We start from the raw sequence: 15,960 nt of genomic DNA, 5'->3' as shown, positions 1-15,960 counted from the left end.
TGTGAAGGGGCGGAGGCTGGGAGACAGATTCACTGGGGGTTTGGGATTAGCAGATGCATACCGCTATTTACAGAATGCATTAACAGCAAGGCCCTACTGTATAGCACAAGGAACTATTCAATTTCCTGTGATAAACCATAATGGAGAAGAATATGAAAAAGAATGTATATATGTATAACTGAGTCACTTTGCTGTACAGCAGTAATTAACACAACATGGTAACTCAACTATATTTCAATAAAATATTTTAGTAAAATAAAATTATCACAGAGGAAATAACCTTGCTTTTGGAAAAGGATCATCTATTTTATATTAAGGCCTTAGTGTGACTTTAAATCAGTGTAGTTTACCTCTCCTTGGGTTATTTACATTCTGCTGCTACTGTTAAGTTGCTTCAGTTGTGTCCGACTCTGTGCAACCCCATAGACGGCAGCCTACCAGGTTCCCCCGTCCCTGGGATTCTCCAGGCAAGAACACTGCAGTGGGCTGCCATTTTCTCCTCCAATGCATGAAAGTGAAAAGGGAAAGTGAAGTCGCTTCTCCCGCTAAAGTAGAATCAAAAAATATTTTTCTAAAGTAAAGTATCTGGCATTAGCAAACTGACTAAAATGTTACTCAGAGCCACAAAGAGACCTTTGTTTCACCCTTAAAGACATACCCAGAGGAAACTCTCCTACTATGCCCACATATAGGCATAGCCCATTTGTGTGCTGTGTGTGTTAAGTCACTTCAGTCATGTCCAGCTCTTTGTGACCCTATAGACTGTAGCCCACCAGGCTCCTCTGTCCGTGGGATTCTCCGAGCAAGAATACTGGAATGGGTTGCCATGCCCTCCTCCAGGGAATCTTCCTGATCCAGGGATCAAATCCATGTCTCTTGCATTTCCTGCATTGGCAGGCGGGTTCTTTACCACTGGCACCTCCTGGGAAGCCTCATAGTCCACTATGGTTGCCTAAATCAATTTCTGTCTATTCAACACTATGCTACAAAATCAGTAGTGAATTAGATTCTTTTGGGTTTGAAGGCAGAGATAGCACATCCGAATGAGATGAGAAAAAGATTTACTTTGCTTCTTCCACACTTCTACCACTATTCTACTCTGTTCATTCACCTTCCCTTCCGTGTCTCCCTCTAATATTGACTGAGAGCCTGCTAAGTGATAGGCACCGTAGTAGGCACTGGCACATTGAAACAAGCATTCAACATGGGCTTTCCTGGTGGCTCAGACAGTAAAGAATCTGCTTGCAATGCAGGAGACTCAGGTTGGATCCCTGAGTTGAGAAGATGCCCTGGAGATGGAAATGGTCATGACTGAGCAAATTAAAAGACGCTTACTCCTTGGAAGAAAAGTTATGACCAACCTAGACAGCATATTAAAAAGCAGAGATATTACTTTGCCAACAAAAATCCATCTAGTCAAGGCTATGGTTTTTCCAGTAGTCATGTATGGATGTGAGAGTTGGACTATAAAGGAAGCTGAACACCAAAGAATTGATGCTTTTGAACTGTGGTGTTGGAAAAGACTCTCAAGAGTCCCTTGGACTGCAAGGAGATCCAACCAGTCCATCCTAAAGGAAATCAGTTCTGAATATTCATTGGAAGGACTGATGTGAAGCTGAAACTCCAATTCTTTGGCTACCTGATGTGAAGAACTGACTCATTTGAAAAGACCCTGATGCTGGGAAAGATTGAAGGTGGGAGAAGGGGACAACAGAGGATGAGATGGTTGGATGGCATCATGAACTCAATGGGCATGAGTTTGAGTAAACTCCGGGACTTGGTGATAGACAGGGAGGCCTGGCTTGCTGCAGTTCTTGGGGTTGCAAAGAGTTGGACATGACTGAGCAATTGAACTGAACTGAACTGAGCAAATATATATAGATTATTGAATGAATCAGTCAATACATTAATCAATCAAACACTGATTTTTTTCCAGTGGTAATACAACCATTCTTAACCAACTAGTGTGTTTTCATTTTCAGTTTTCTTCATTAGAGAAGGTTAACATTGTCATTGTCCTCATTTTCCTTTAATTGTGCATCCAGTTATTCTATGACCTTTAAGAGTAACTGTTATTCTTCTACTCTCTTCCCCTTTGATATACTTTGATATAACTAGTAGGTAAACCAGAGATTGATTGAGAAAAAAGTTTCCTTTTTAATCTGTTCATTACTTCCAAAGGATTAAATACTTCTCTGCCTTACCTATGTCCATGATCCTGCCACTAAGATATATTGGAAAAAGTGCTATAATGTTACTGTATCTATTAAGATTTCAAAAGAATTACTCTTTATTATTATAAGCAATCATAAATATGATGATATTAACAAAAAATATTGGCTTCCCTAATATCTGAAATTTCCCTTCCTTTACAAACTACAGTAGATATATCCCACCATGGGCTCCTGAAGCACCCTGAATTCCACTGTTATGTGAGTCATTGCATCTTACTATCATTGTTTGTTTCATTAACTATTTTCCCACTAGACCATAAAGTCTGTGAGTATAACCACCATATCCTTCTTGCTCATTGTTTTATCCTCAGGAGTTTGGAATACACAAGAATGTTATAGTTTATAAATGAAGGAAGAAAGAAGGAAGGGAGGAGGGAAGGAAATATTCAAATAGTAGGGAAGCCAATTGTTCAGTTTATTTAGTATTCAAAATACAATCATAAGGACAGTATTTTTGAAAATACTTCCCTTATGACTGGGATTTCACCAACTCCTTCCTGTGCTTATTGAATTGCTGAAAATAATATCAAAAAGTGTTATTTCCTCCTCTGATTCCTCTAGGAAATGAAGATACAAATCATAGAGTCCAAGTGACTTGAGCCAAAATGGTTCATCTTGGTTCTTATGTTATTGTTTTGGAGTCTGCCCAGCTATCCACACTATACCATCTGCACTGTATCCTAAACATCTCTCACTTTCCCATCGGACTATTGGCTGCATTGTGAGATTCTCAACTCTTTCCCTCATCTCTCAAAGTACAGACAATTATTCTCATTCTAATCGAAAGGAGCGAGTGTGTGAATCACCCAGATGAGTGGGTTGTCCAAACACTGTCTCTGTTTGGTTTTCAAATGCATCATGGAGATTTTCATATAACCAGAATTCACCCACTGCTCAGAAAACTAAACATTCTTAAGTGGCAGTCCAAATTTGGAAACCACAGCTGTTTTTAGCAATTGAGTCATTGTCTTTCAGGTGCCAAAAATATCACCTATCTATTCTCCAGGGTTCAAAGAAAGAGGAAAGAGGAAGAAAGCAAAGAACAAGTTGAGAATAAAGGTAACATGAAGCTTCTCCAGTAAAATGAATTGTTATTAAAAAACAACCATAATAACTGAAACAACAATAATTATGGCAATAAGAACTACCATTCACTAGCAATGAACAAATCAGAGTCTCATGTGATCTTCCTAATCTCCTTAAGAGGGAAGGAGGATATACAACGGTTACTACCAAGTACTAGTTCCGGGAACTGGTGTGGATATCAAAGTCTGCAGTTGCTTAAGGCCCATATACAAAACCGTGTAGTGTTTATAGTATAACCCAGGCACATTCTTCCATGTATTGTACTTTAAATCATCTCTGCTGCTGCTGCTAAGTCGCTTCAGTCATGTCCGACTCTGTGCGACCCCATAGACGGCAGCCCACCAGGCTCCCCCGTCCCTGGGATTCTCCAGGCAAGAACACTGGAGTGGGTTGCCATTTCCTTCTCCAATGCATGAAAGTGAAAACCGAAAGGGAAGTCGCTCAGTCGTGTCCGACTCTAGCGACCCCATGGACTGCAGCCTACCAGGCTCCTCCGTCCATGGGATTTTCCAGGCAAGAGTACTGGAGTGGGGTGCCATTGCCTTCTCTGTAAATCATCTCTAGATTACTTATAATACCTAATACAATGAAAATGCTAGGTAAATAGTTGCCAGTACCTGGCAAATTCAAGTTTTGCTTTTTTTAACCTTCTAAAGTGCTTTTTTTCTGGAATATTTTCAATCAGTGTTTGGTTGAATCCATAGATGCAGAACACACAGATACAGATAGAGAGAGCTCTGTTCTTAGCAATCTCATTTTACAGGTGAAGAAAGAAAATCAGAAAGGTTAAGTGAATGGCTGAGGGTCATAAAACTCAAGCCACTAGACTTCAAATCCTGTCTCCTATCTCTTCTTCAAACAGCCTCACCACTGTCTTATATAAACCAATCTTGCATGAATTTGTTTGGGTAGGAAATCTACCCTTTTTCCACTACTAGGACCTAAGGAGAGATCATTAAGATTTCTCTGAACTTCTAAAAATAAAAAAAGAAACAGAGATTGCATTTCTAGCTTTTGGATGAGAGTTCCATGTATATACCTAATAAAATGTTTACTTGGTCCATCTCCAAGCTGACTGGGGGGGCTCACAGCAAAGAACTTTGATCACTCTGCCCCAGACTGTACCCTAGTATCAAATTTCCCAAACCCCCATTCCACCCACAGGGGATTTCAGGAACAGCCAAAGTAACTTTTCAACTGACAAAGCTTGATGACTCTTCTCTGGTCTCCTAGCCTTCATCTCCCCAAATCAGGCCACTACCTAGTATATCCTTTGCTGTGGTGAGAGACTCCCCTTCTCAAGGCCCTAACAACTGGGTCCAGGTTACTGTAGCCAGTAGAAGGTCTATCCTATGAGTCAAACCTCAATGAATCTGTGATCTAGCAGCGACCCTAGCAGATACCCATTTAAGACAATCTCTGGCAAGAGCTTTATAAAAGAGATTTGGAAAAAGAAAACCAGTCAGAGAGAGAACTGAATGGGCTACTAAATAAAACAAGGAGGATGAAACTTTGACAGACAGTATTTTCCCAAAGTGACTGAAAAAATGTTTCTGGTCTTATATGCCCTTCCAGAACCTCGTCACTCCCTTATCAAGAAGGTTTACTTCCTCTTCTCTTAAATCCCTAAGGGTCTTGGTGACTGTCTTAATGAGTTGACTATGGTTGAAGCAATGCCCTGTGACTTCTAAGGATAGGTAGAAAAGTTAATAGAGCTTCCACCTGACTCGCTCTCTTGGGCATCTGACTTTAAAACCTCGAGAGGAAGTCCAAGGCTACAAGGAGAGGTATTCTGGTTATCAGCCCCACAAAGATGATAGTTGACAACTGACATCAACTTTCAGAGTGAATGAGCTTTCTGATGATTCCAGTCACTGGCCTTTGAATTAGCCTAGCCTTCATGTTTTCCAGCTGAAACTAATGGAGCAAAGAAAAGCCATCCTATGGGAATTCCTGACGCATAGAATTCATGGTCATAATAAATGATTGTTTTAAGTCACTAAGTTTTGGGATAATTTATTGCACAGCAAGACATAACCAGAACAGAAATGTAAGCCTGAGGGGACCGCTGAGCATTTTGTATTTGCCAGAGCCAAAAGGTGGCTCCAGGCCCTACTGCTAATTCTATCTACCCCCTGCCAGGTGCCTTCTGTATACATAGGCCATTTCTCTTCGAGGCTCCACTGCTCCTTTCTGCAATCACACTTGGCTCTCCTTTTCTGTGTGCATCAGACGTGTTTTTAAAGATCTGAATTTCAATTGTGCCCAGAATTTGAGACCTTTTCCTTAAGTTTCTTCAGCCTTGCCTGGACAAATCAGGAAGTGAGTTTAGCCTCTTATTTCAGTCTCTGGACATTCTGTGATGGTGAAGGAATATTCAGTGGTGGAGAGTACTAAGTTGTGGGGAGAAAGAGGAGAATCTAACTCCTAACTCATTTGTCTTGGTTTTGACCTAGTTATACTTAAAGAATTACATGAACACAGTTAGAACCTTCACTCACAGTGCCATGACACCACTGAATCATTTTACTTCCAGTGATAATCCTTTGATCAGGTTGCTAGACTCAAAGCTGGAAAAACCAAAAATATAGCGACTTGTTATGTTGAACACTATTGTAATACAAAAACTTAGAATAGTAGCTGGAACACAGTAAACAGTAAATATCCATTGAATGAAAGAAGGAACAAGTGAATAAATGAAAGAAATTTCCTCCCCTCTTTTTAGAGACTAATACTGGATTAGCATAATGTTGTTAGAAAACTCTAGAGTTTAAAAGGTTGACATTCTACTCCATTAGGTAATATGTTTTTCAGCTTGCTCAAAGTAAGTATTAAACCTTGAAACTGTAAGTTCCTCAAGGACAAAGACCATGTCTCATTCGATTTTGTATCCGCAGCAGCTGGCACTATGCCTGCTACTTGTTAAAAGCACAGTAAATATTAGTTAAATATTAAAAACTAAGTGAATGTCAAGCAGAGACTGACAGACATTTCAAATCATTTAGTTCTCCTAGGCGTTGCCTAGTAGGAGACAGTGACAGATAAGGGTGCTGGTCAACGCACCTGATCCCCAGAGGGATCAGACTGGGATGTAGAAATTCAGAAGTCCTGAGGCCTCACAGCTTCTAAAGACTCAAAGGGTTATTTATAATCTGAGTAAGACATTAAGTGCTTTTCTATGATTGCTCCAAATAGTATTTTCTTACACAACTAATTTTATAATGAGCCATTTGTTTATTTACCCATTCATTTATTCATTCATCCCATATATATATATATATATATATATATATATATATATATATTTTGGCCATGCCATGGCTGGGGATTGAACCCAAAACCTTGGTACTGAAAGCATGGATTCCTAACCACTGGACTACCAGGGAACTTCCCCCATTCATCCCATATTAGTGGGGGCCTACCTGTTTTTTTTTTTTTTTGCAAAGATGTATTTAATTTGCCCAAGAGGAAGTTGAATGTTTAAAAGGTCTCCATTCCCTGGAAAGGGCTTCCCTTGTGGCTCAGCTGGTAAAGAATCCACCTGCAATGCAGGAGACCTGGTTTCGATCTTTGGGTTGGGAAGATCCCCTGGAGAAGGGAAAGGCTACCCACACCAGTATTTTCCCCTGGAGAATTTCATGGACTGTATAGTCCTTGAGGTTGCAAAGAGTCGGACATGACTCAGTGACTTTCACCTTCACTTTTCCCTGGAAAAGTACCTGACTAGGAAACTAAAGAAAGATGAGATACTATTTTGTAGAGGCAGATGGAAATTGTAGATATAAGATCCTCACAATTCAGACTTAACTAATCTAGTGTATTGCAAAATGTGATCTGCATTGGGTAGAATTACTTGACAGATGACTATTAAAAGGCAGAGATGTCTGGGATCCATTCCAGACACACTAAGTCAAAACATCAGAAGTGAGAGTGGAAATTTTACAAGCAGCCTCTAGTGATTTTCATTTTACTCAAGTTTGAGAACTACTGACCACAGGTTTCTTGCTAATATGACCTACATGTGATTGCTTAATCTATGTCTACAAAAGTAAGATGTTACTTGGCTGATTCTAAGATGCCTAGGAGTACTGTACATGTGGCTGAAAATTGCCAATACCCTAGACCACAATTCCATTAAATGAATGTAATCATCCTCTCCTTAAACTAATCCAAAATAAACTCTTACAAAAAGAAAGTAAACCTATCCTTCCCTTAAGAAACTCACAATTTGGAAGCAAACTATTACAAAGTATTTGTTATTAAATATAGGAGCATTTAAACCTGGATATGGCACATTCAAATCCTTCTCAATCTAAAAACAATAAATAACAATCATCAACTGTGAGAGGTAGCTTGTGGCCATGCAAGTCTAGACTGTACTATCCACAGTGCTACCATCTAGCTGGAACCCTGTGACCTTTCCTTGCCTTACTCCCAAACTCTCTCCTCTTCTTCCCCAGAGATTTTTACTCACTTTCTGAATTTTCCTAATCTGGTCAGAGAGTGTGTCTAACAGGCGAGTTTTCAGGAAGTCCATCACCTTGACCACCCGGCCATCAATGTAGCAACTGGAATAAAAATAAAATAAGAATCAGGTAAAATCTCAAGCAGGAGATTACAAATATATTTCTCTAGCCAGAGGTCTCTGTTGCCTGAGAAACAGCAACCCAGGGTTCACTTGAGCTTTTACATTCAAAAAAGTTTGGATCCTGCATACTTTTCAAACAAAAATAAACATCTTATCCTCTTTATTTTTAAGTCCATTTGTGGGCTAATACTGTGATTTTTTTCAGCCTTTGTCCATTGAAACTGCATTTATTGCTCTATAGGAACTGATAGGAATCCATAACATGAATTGGTTAATGGGGAAAAGCTTATTTTGTTTCCTCCATAGGGAAAGTAATTTAACATCCCTTCCATACCATCCTTACTCCCACTTTAAAATAATGAAGGTATGTGAGAGGTTTGCAAGACTATTCAAACATTTTGAAAGGTTTCCACATCTTTAAATAAGAGAACACCAACCACAAAAAATCAGACTTAGGGCAGTGCTGCTAAGTCACTTCAGTCATGTCCGACCCTGTGCGACCCATAGACGGCAGCCCACCAGGCTCCCCTGTCCCTGGGATTCTCCAGGCAAGAACACTGGAATGGGTTGCCATTTCCTTCTCCAATGGGTGAAAGTGAAAAGTGAAAGTAAAGTTGCTCAACCGTGTTCTACTCTTCGCGACCCCATGGACTGCAGCCTACCAGGCTCCTCCGTCCATGGGATTCTCCAGGCAAGAGTACTAGAGTGGGTTGCCATTTCCTTCTCCAATGCATGCAAGTGAAAAGTGAAAGTGAAGTCGCTCAGTCGTGTCCAACCCTCAGCGACCCCATAGATGGCAGTCCACCAGGCTCCTCCATCCATGGGATTTTCCAGGCAAGAGTACTGGAATGGTGTGCCATTGCCTTCTGCAGTGAGTGTGTCACAAAAATTTCATCTCCAGTTCACTTCCCTGGCAAAAACCTTGTAGTCAACCTCCTTCTACCTCTACAATAAATGAAAAAACAAATAAGAAAGACAGACTAAAGTCCAGGTGCCCTATACTAAAATAGCAACAGTTGGCACTCCTCAGGGTGGCAGTGTCCCTGGTTCTGCTAGATGGCTTAAGTGAAACATCAAGTTGTGCTGACGCTACACTGTTAACATTCAACCAAAACAAGTCCATCCGGCTTTGTGTGACTCTCTGAGAATTCTTACTCTGAAGACTAAGTCCAGGGTTAAGTGACCTTCATTATCTTAAACATCCCAATACTCATCTTTGCAAAATTTCAAATTAAATCAATTTAATTTAAGTCAAAACTTATGACTCCTGGGTGCATTTTCCAATCTACTTAGGTCTCCTTGGTTGATGAACAATGATAGACCATGTCATTTTTAGTTAGTCACCAACCTCTCAGTACATGTTATAGAACCATGTGAAAATCCTTTGTAATGTTAAATTGCCATTCCAATACGTGATGTAGTGGAATGGTTAAAATTCCTTGTAATCACACTTTGAACCAGGTGCTCTGGTTGCAGTGTGGGTGGTAGCTGAGTGCCTCCCATTCAGCCTTCCCCTTGGCCTCCCTCACCACGTCACACATTTCCACAGACTCTAATGTTTAAATCATTGGTATATTGGAAAGAGTCCAAGTTTTGGAGCCAGAGATATCTGAATTCAAATTCCATATCAGATATTTACAATCTATATGATCTTGGACAACATGCCTGGCCTTTATGGGCCTCAGTTTTCTTATTCTTAAAAGAGAGGTAGCCTATTTGCCTCCCAGGATTATTTGAAGATTAAACAGATAAATCTAAAGTATCTGGCATACAGTAAGCATTCAACAACTTCTAGTTCTTTCTGATTTCTCTAAATTTTCAGCTCACAAAGATGGGGTCATAAACAATAGGAGATTGACTAAATTACATGTGTATAGAATTCTAAAAGTGAGATTGTTGTGGCAAAGGGTACATGCTTTTGAAAATTTGGGTGGTTACTTATATTAGGGAATAAAACAAACCAATGACAGGACCTTTCACCTCATTCCTGGTACTAGATGCTAGACTCAGATCCAATAAACATTTACTATGTGTAACACACAGAGCTGGTAATGTCCATATCCATCACCTCACAACTCTATTAGTACTCCACTGTCAGCACCTCCAATTGTTTTTAAGTTGTGATTAGACAGCTTACTACCTGAAAGCTAGGCATATGAAAACACTGCAGTGTTTAAATAAAAAAATAATTCGTGCAATGTTAATATAACACATAATGAAGGACATAAATATTTGTATTATATTACATAATGACTATGTGTATGTTAAAAATGTACTGTAATTAGTGTTCTTTTATGTTTTGATCAAATACTTTATAGTTTCCTCTTTTTTCTTTGTCTGCTCCCAGTAACTATTTTAAACATCAGAAATATAAGTTTTGCTGGCAGCACATATAGTTTAATGCTCCTTGAGATAAAAGTGCCAGATGTACTCTTTCAATATGTAGGATTCCCTGTGAATATGCATCCTATCCCGCATAGTCCATGACCCAGGGTTGAGGGGCCTCGGTCTCCCCCTCCTTCCTCTGGTCACTTTTCTCAAGTATGCAAAACTTGGAGTTTGAAAGCCTTGGTTTAAGCTCAGCTTTGCCATATACTACCTATATGATACTAGGCTTCCCCTTCTTTAAAATTGGTTTAAAAAGAACCCAAACATATATTTTCACAGGGTTACTGTACCCTGTGAATAAAAATCAGGAGAAATGCTGAGAACAGAACACGGCACACAGAAGGTATTCAATAACCAAATCTGTCCTCCAGGTTCCTTAAATATCCAAGGTGGTAGCAACCCAAACTAAAAAGCAATGGGACGGGGTGAGCAGGGAAACACCTATCTGGAGAAAGACACTGTTCATCCACTGTAGGATCTGGAATGAGGGTATTATGGAGGAGCAAAAACAAAGTCTGGATTTCCAGTAGGTGGGCAGGAAGAAAGAAAGAGAGAGATGGAGAGAGAGAGATAATGAAATGGGGAGGGCTGTGATTATGCTGCAAAAGTCTGGAGTCTAAAGATCTTAGTGGTCATGTGGTCTAAAGTAGGTAAGCCAGTGACAACATCCCTGAGAGTGATTATCTGGGACAGGGAATCGACTCTCACACCCTACTAGTACAGATCCACTGTAGCACAGCTCGAACCCAGGAAAGGTTCTTCTACCATGGTCTAACATTGGCTTCCTCTTACTGTTCACTCAACAGCTGTTTTCTTGGACCCAGCAATAGTCCATCTCCTCCTTCATGTGACATGTGGGGGAGGAATTCCAGTAAAAATTTTAGCTTAAGCATTTTAGAGCCTGTTCTTGGCCCCACTCTTAACCTAACAAGCTGGATTCAATCATTCTCAGTTGGTCTCAGGCTATCCTGAGGGCCATGAATTAGACGAGAGCCTAGAGAACTCTAGGCAGGAAACCAGTTCGACGAGGTTATCTTATCTCAACAGTGCAGGCAAGAAGGAATCTGAGTCTAAGTATGGGAGGTCACAGAAAAAGTAGAAGTGAGAGCCTGTGAAGAAAGAACTAATAAAATAAAGCTGTAGAGTGTAGGAGAGATGGGAAGGGAGTCAGTGACGATCATGAGCTTATGAGAGAGAATGTCTTAGAGGACACTGGTGCCAAGGACATGTCGGCCATTCAGACTAGGTTTTAGGTTTGTCAAAGGAGAGAAATTATTCTGCCTGAGATATCAAAGACACAGAGAATATCAAGAGAAAACAGGTCCTTGGAGATGTGAGAAGTCAGCATAGAGAAAAGTTGAGATAGAAAATGTTGACCTTGCTGTTTTCTTTTCTTCAGTTTGTAAATAATGAATGAAGTCATGGCCATAGATGAGCTCTCTCAGGGAATCAGAGAAGTTAACAGAAATGGGAGATCCTCTAAAAGCTTCTCAGTTGTGGCCCTGAACATTGCCTCTGTCTTTGGCCTGAATAAGAGTCCCTTCCCCAGCCTGACCATCACAGTGTCTTTTTAATAATTGCAGTCTGAGTCAGATTCACATTTGGATGCCAAAGGAACCCCATATTACCATGAAGTTTCACCAACTTTCATTTGCAAACATAAATCCACATTTATATTGTACTAGGGAAATAAGAACTTTCAGTTCAATTCAGTCACTGAGCTGTGTCCAACTCTTTACAACCCCAAGAACTGCAGCACGCCAGGCCTCCCTGTCCATCACCAACTCCAAGAGTTTACTCAAACTCATGCCCATTGAGTCGGTGATGCCATCCAGCCATCTCATCCTCTGTCATCCCCTTCTCCTCCTGCCCCCAATCCCTCCCAGCATCAGGGTCTTTTCAAATGAGTCAGCTCTTTGGATCAGGTGGCCAAAGAATTGGAGTTTCAGCTTCAACATCAGTCCTTCCAGTGAACACCCAGGACTGATTTCCTTTAGGATGGACTGGTTGGATCTCCTTGCAGTCCAAGGGTCTCTCAAGAGTCTTCTCCAACACCACAGTTCAAAAGCATCAATTCTTTGGTGCTCAGCTTTCTTTATAGTCCAACTCTCACATCCATATGTGACTACTGGAAAAACTGTAGCCTTGACTAGATGGACCTTTGTTGACAAAGTAATGTCTCTGCTTTTTAATATGCTGTCTAGGTTGGTCATAACTTTCCTTCCAAGGAGTAAGTGTCTTTTAATTTCATGGCTGCAATCACCATCTGCAGTGATTTTGGAGCCCCCCAAAATAAAGTCAGCCACTGTTTCCACTGTTTCCCCATCTATTTGCCAATAAGAACTTTGGTCCTACAGAATTTAGTATTCCCTTTTAAGAGAGGAGACAATTGAACCATAGGTATGAGTTGATAAATACCTGAGCCTTTTTCTTGGGTACCCTGGGACTTTATATATGTGAAGCTTCTTAGAAAACATTCAGTGTCAGCAGTTTGTAGTTATTTGAAAAATGTTGCCTATTCCAGAAATTTGGCTCTCTGATAGTGGCTGCCTATGGTAAAGGGCTCAATATATCAGTTAGATTTGGACATAAGAGCCTATGATAACCACTTGGAAAGAATAAATTGTTAAAAATGAAAAGATGGTGATTTCTAACCAAGACTGGGTAAGTGGAAGTGGGACTGGATTCCAGCTGACTGTCCAGTGATGTGCTTTCCTCTGTCCTCCTAACTGGGAGGGTAAAGACGATTCTGAGCTGCCAAGGTTTCTTCTCAACAGGTAACTAGCTTAGTGACGGCTACAAAGGCACCAGAGGACCAAAAGAATCAGAGAGGAAAGGAAGGGAAAGACAGAGGAAGGGAATTTGCCAGTAAGATGTGCTTTGGCATCTTCCACATAAACCTGGCAGAAAGGTTGGTTCTAGAAATGCTTAGATGGATAATTTTAGGTCCTCCTCTAAATCATAGTCCTCCTCTAAGCTCTCTTGAAATCTCAGCATCTCTTAGGATCACACCACAAATGGCTGAGATATTCCACTAAAAGCTGAAGCAAGGAGAGGCTGTGCAGAAATACCCTTCGTGTGAACTACTACTACAAACACAATGGGCTAGAAACCATTGTGTGTGGACAATGGTGTGGACATGTGTGTGGACAAAGAGCCTGTCCGACTCAGTACCAGTGACCATCATCCCTTCCTCTGCTGGCCTCCAGATCAGTAGCTCATGCCAAGCACATACCTGGGAAGGCAGCAAAGATGACAGAGTATACAAAGTAAACGGAGCTACTTACCAGTGCATTCACCGACTCTCTTGCTCTCTTTTGTTCTAAATTTTATTTTTTAATGCTTTTCATCCTATTTAAAAGTCTGCCCTTTATCTGTTTATTATAAAGGAAACAAGTGCTCATTATAGACAAAATAGGAAATGCACATAAAATTAAAATATGAAAATGAAAAATCACTGGTAAGTCCAACACCTAGAGAAACTCATTGTTAACATTTTGACTTGTACCCTTTCAGACTTTTCATCATAAATGTACATAAAATTTCCCATAATTAGTTATTTTAAAAACTGACTCCAGATCCTATTCCACTAGCATATAAACATAAAATTGTCCCAGCTGATTCTCAAGAAGCCGGTATCACAGAGATCCAAACAAATATTAGAGACTCCAGATGAAATCATCTTATTCTTGTTTCCATTCCATTCTGGCCAGATAGGATCCTCTGCCAGGAGCAGGTCTCATCTCCTTTCTTCTTTGCTTAACCCTGAGTCCCCTTCCCCCTTCTCTAGGCCCCTAGATTTAGTCTTCAGGATTGCACTCCAATTAGCCACTTATGCCCATTAGCCTCTTAAAACATTTAATGAGGAGAGCTTGTTGGCTCCAGGGGCAGCTGGTTTTGTTTACCTGGCTCTTTACTTTAAAAGGAAAAACCTTTGCCCCTTATTATCTGACCTCTTCTTTTATTTCAGGTAATTGCATTAGTGCTGGCTTTCCAAAGCTCAGGAATTTCCGGACCTATTTTGCTGCCTGCTGCTTTCAGGGAGGAGGGGCTGTCTACTCAGAGTTCTAACACCCTGCCTCCTGCCTGGGCAGGTAATGCCATAAAACTGGGGCCTTCCCCACTGGATCGGAGAGAAGTTTGGATAATCACTAGAACAACCCTATTGACCTATAAAGGCTATTCTGACACCTTGAAGTCAAACACTGGAGAGGCTGATGCTAGTCTCTCCAAAGCTTTATAAATTGTTATCTTCCCCTCCTCCAAGGGCCTCCCTCTGGGTTCCCACTGAGCACATTTTCATATTTACCTTTGGTTTGCTTTCTGAGGCTGCACTATTCTTGATCGTCTTTGCTATGGGTCAACATTATTATCTTGTGTTCAGAACTACTTTGAGAAGTAGAGCTTGGATGAAATAAATGCTGTTAGGGAAAAAAAAAGGTCCTATGAAATGTAGATGTCTTTTGGCTTTCTTCAACCAGTTCTTATATTATCTATAAAGGAGTCACCCAAATGACTGAAGGGTTGTGGTACAGGAATTTCAGAGTTTGGTAAAATGTTATCATTGAAAAATTATACAAGTAACAGTCAAGGTGGTAGGCAATCCATCAGGCACGTAATGAGTACTCAAAAGATATATTTAATGAAAGCATGGGTGTCTGTATAATCTAACCCACAATTCACCAAAAGAGTGGGCCTGAGTCTTGAGTACAGTCACAAGGGCCTAATTTTCTTGAATCTTTCTCTCTCCTAATTCCTTGCACACTTTGGGTCCTGAGCTTCGAGCCCTAATCATTCTCCCCAGTGGACACAATGCATGTGGAGAGACATTGTCTTGGCAGGGACTCAAACAGCTGGTCCTTGATCCTAGCAGTGCTAAGAAGAGCTCCAGGGGAGCAGGGAAGGAGAGGGATAGGAAAGCCATCTGCAGAAGGCTCTGAGGGGGGCAACTCTGGGAATTTTCAGAGTAGTAGCACGTGATGGCACCAAAAGTGTGAGCAGGGGTGTATCTGTGTGTTTTGAGTCTGAAATGTAAACAATTTGTGGGACCCTCTTTAAGAAAAGGAAATCAGAAGTACAAAACACAAAATTAGGTACAAAAGTAAATATTTATTTAGAATGACAAAATAAATCACAACAAACTCCCAGAAACTTCTTTCAAATCCCTCTTTTTCTGAGCGATCTTTACGCAATTTACCAGAAATGTTTACACAGCAATGCTTCCCCCTCTGGAGAAGGCAGTGGCACCCCACTCCAGTACTCTTGCCTGGAAAATCCATGGACAGAGGAGCCTGGTAGGCTGCAGTCCATGGGGTCGCTAAGAGTCGAACACGACTGAGAGACTTCACTTTCTCTTTTCACTTTCATGCACTGGAGAAGGAAATGGCAACCCACTCCAGTGTTCTTGCCTGGAGAATCCCAGGGATGGGGGAGCCTGGTGGGCTGCCGTCTATGGGGTCGCACATAGACTCGACTGATGTGACTTAGCAGCAGCAGCTTCCCCCTCACCACCTAGAACATTCTACAGTTCTGAGCAACTCCCAGCATTCCTAGGAATCAATGCAAGGGAAGGGCTTGAAGCTTAAGTCATTAGCTTCCTGGTCAGTTTAACTGTGGGGTCATCAATAATAGGATTGGCACGATCTAAGTTACTAGAATCTAACC

The 15,960-nt window shown here is 40.9% G+C and overlaps 1 protein-coding gene across 3 annotated transcripts in view; it reads right to left on the bottom strand.

Annotated features, from left to right (window-relative positions):
- The window catches only part of HPSE2 (heparanase 2 (inactive)), a 720,373-nt gene that overhangs the window by 162,541 nt on the left and 541,872 nt on the right, over positions 1-15,960 (bottom strand). For all 3 annotated transcript variants that reach the window (XM_027528882.1, XM_027528884.1, XM_027528883.1), the window contains exon 7: positions 7,795-7,888. In XM_027528882.1, the coding sequence (XP_027384683.1) occupies positions 7,795-7,888 (94 nt within the window). The remainder of the gene's footprint in view (positions 1-7,794; positions 7,889-15,960) is intronic.

The sequence above is a fragment of the Bos indicus x Bos taurus genome, chromosome 26 (genome assembly GCF_003369695.1).
Source record: "Bos indicus x Bos taurus breed Angus x Brahman F1 hybrid chromosome 26, Bos_hybrid_MaternalHap_v2.0, whole genome shotgun sequence".
Lineage (NCBI taxonomy): Eukaryota > Metazoa > Chordata > Mammalia > Artiodactyla > Bovidae > Bos > Bos indicus x Bos taurus.
The sequence above is the reverse complement of the archived record's forward strand: the minus strand, read 5'-3'. Positions and strand labels throughout refer to the sequence as shown.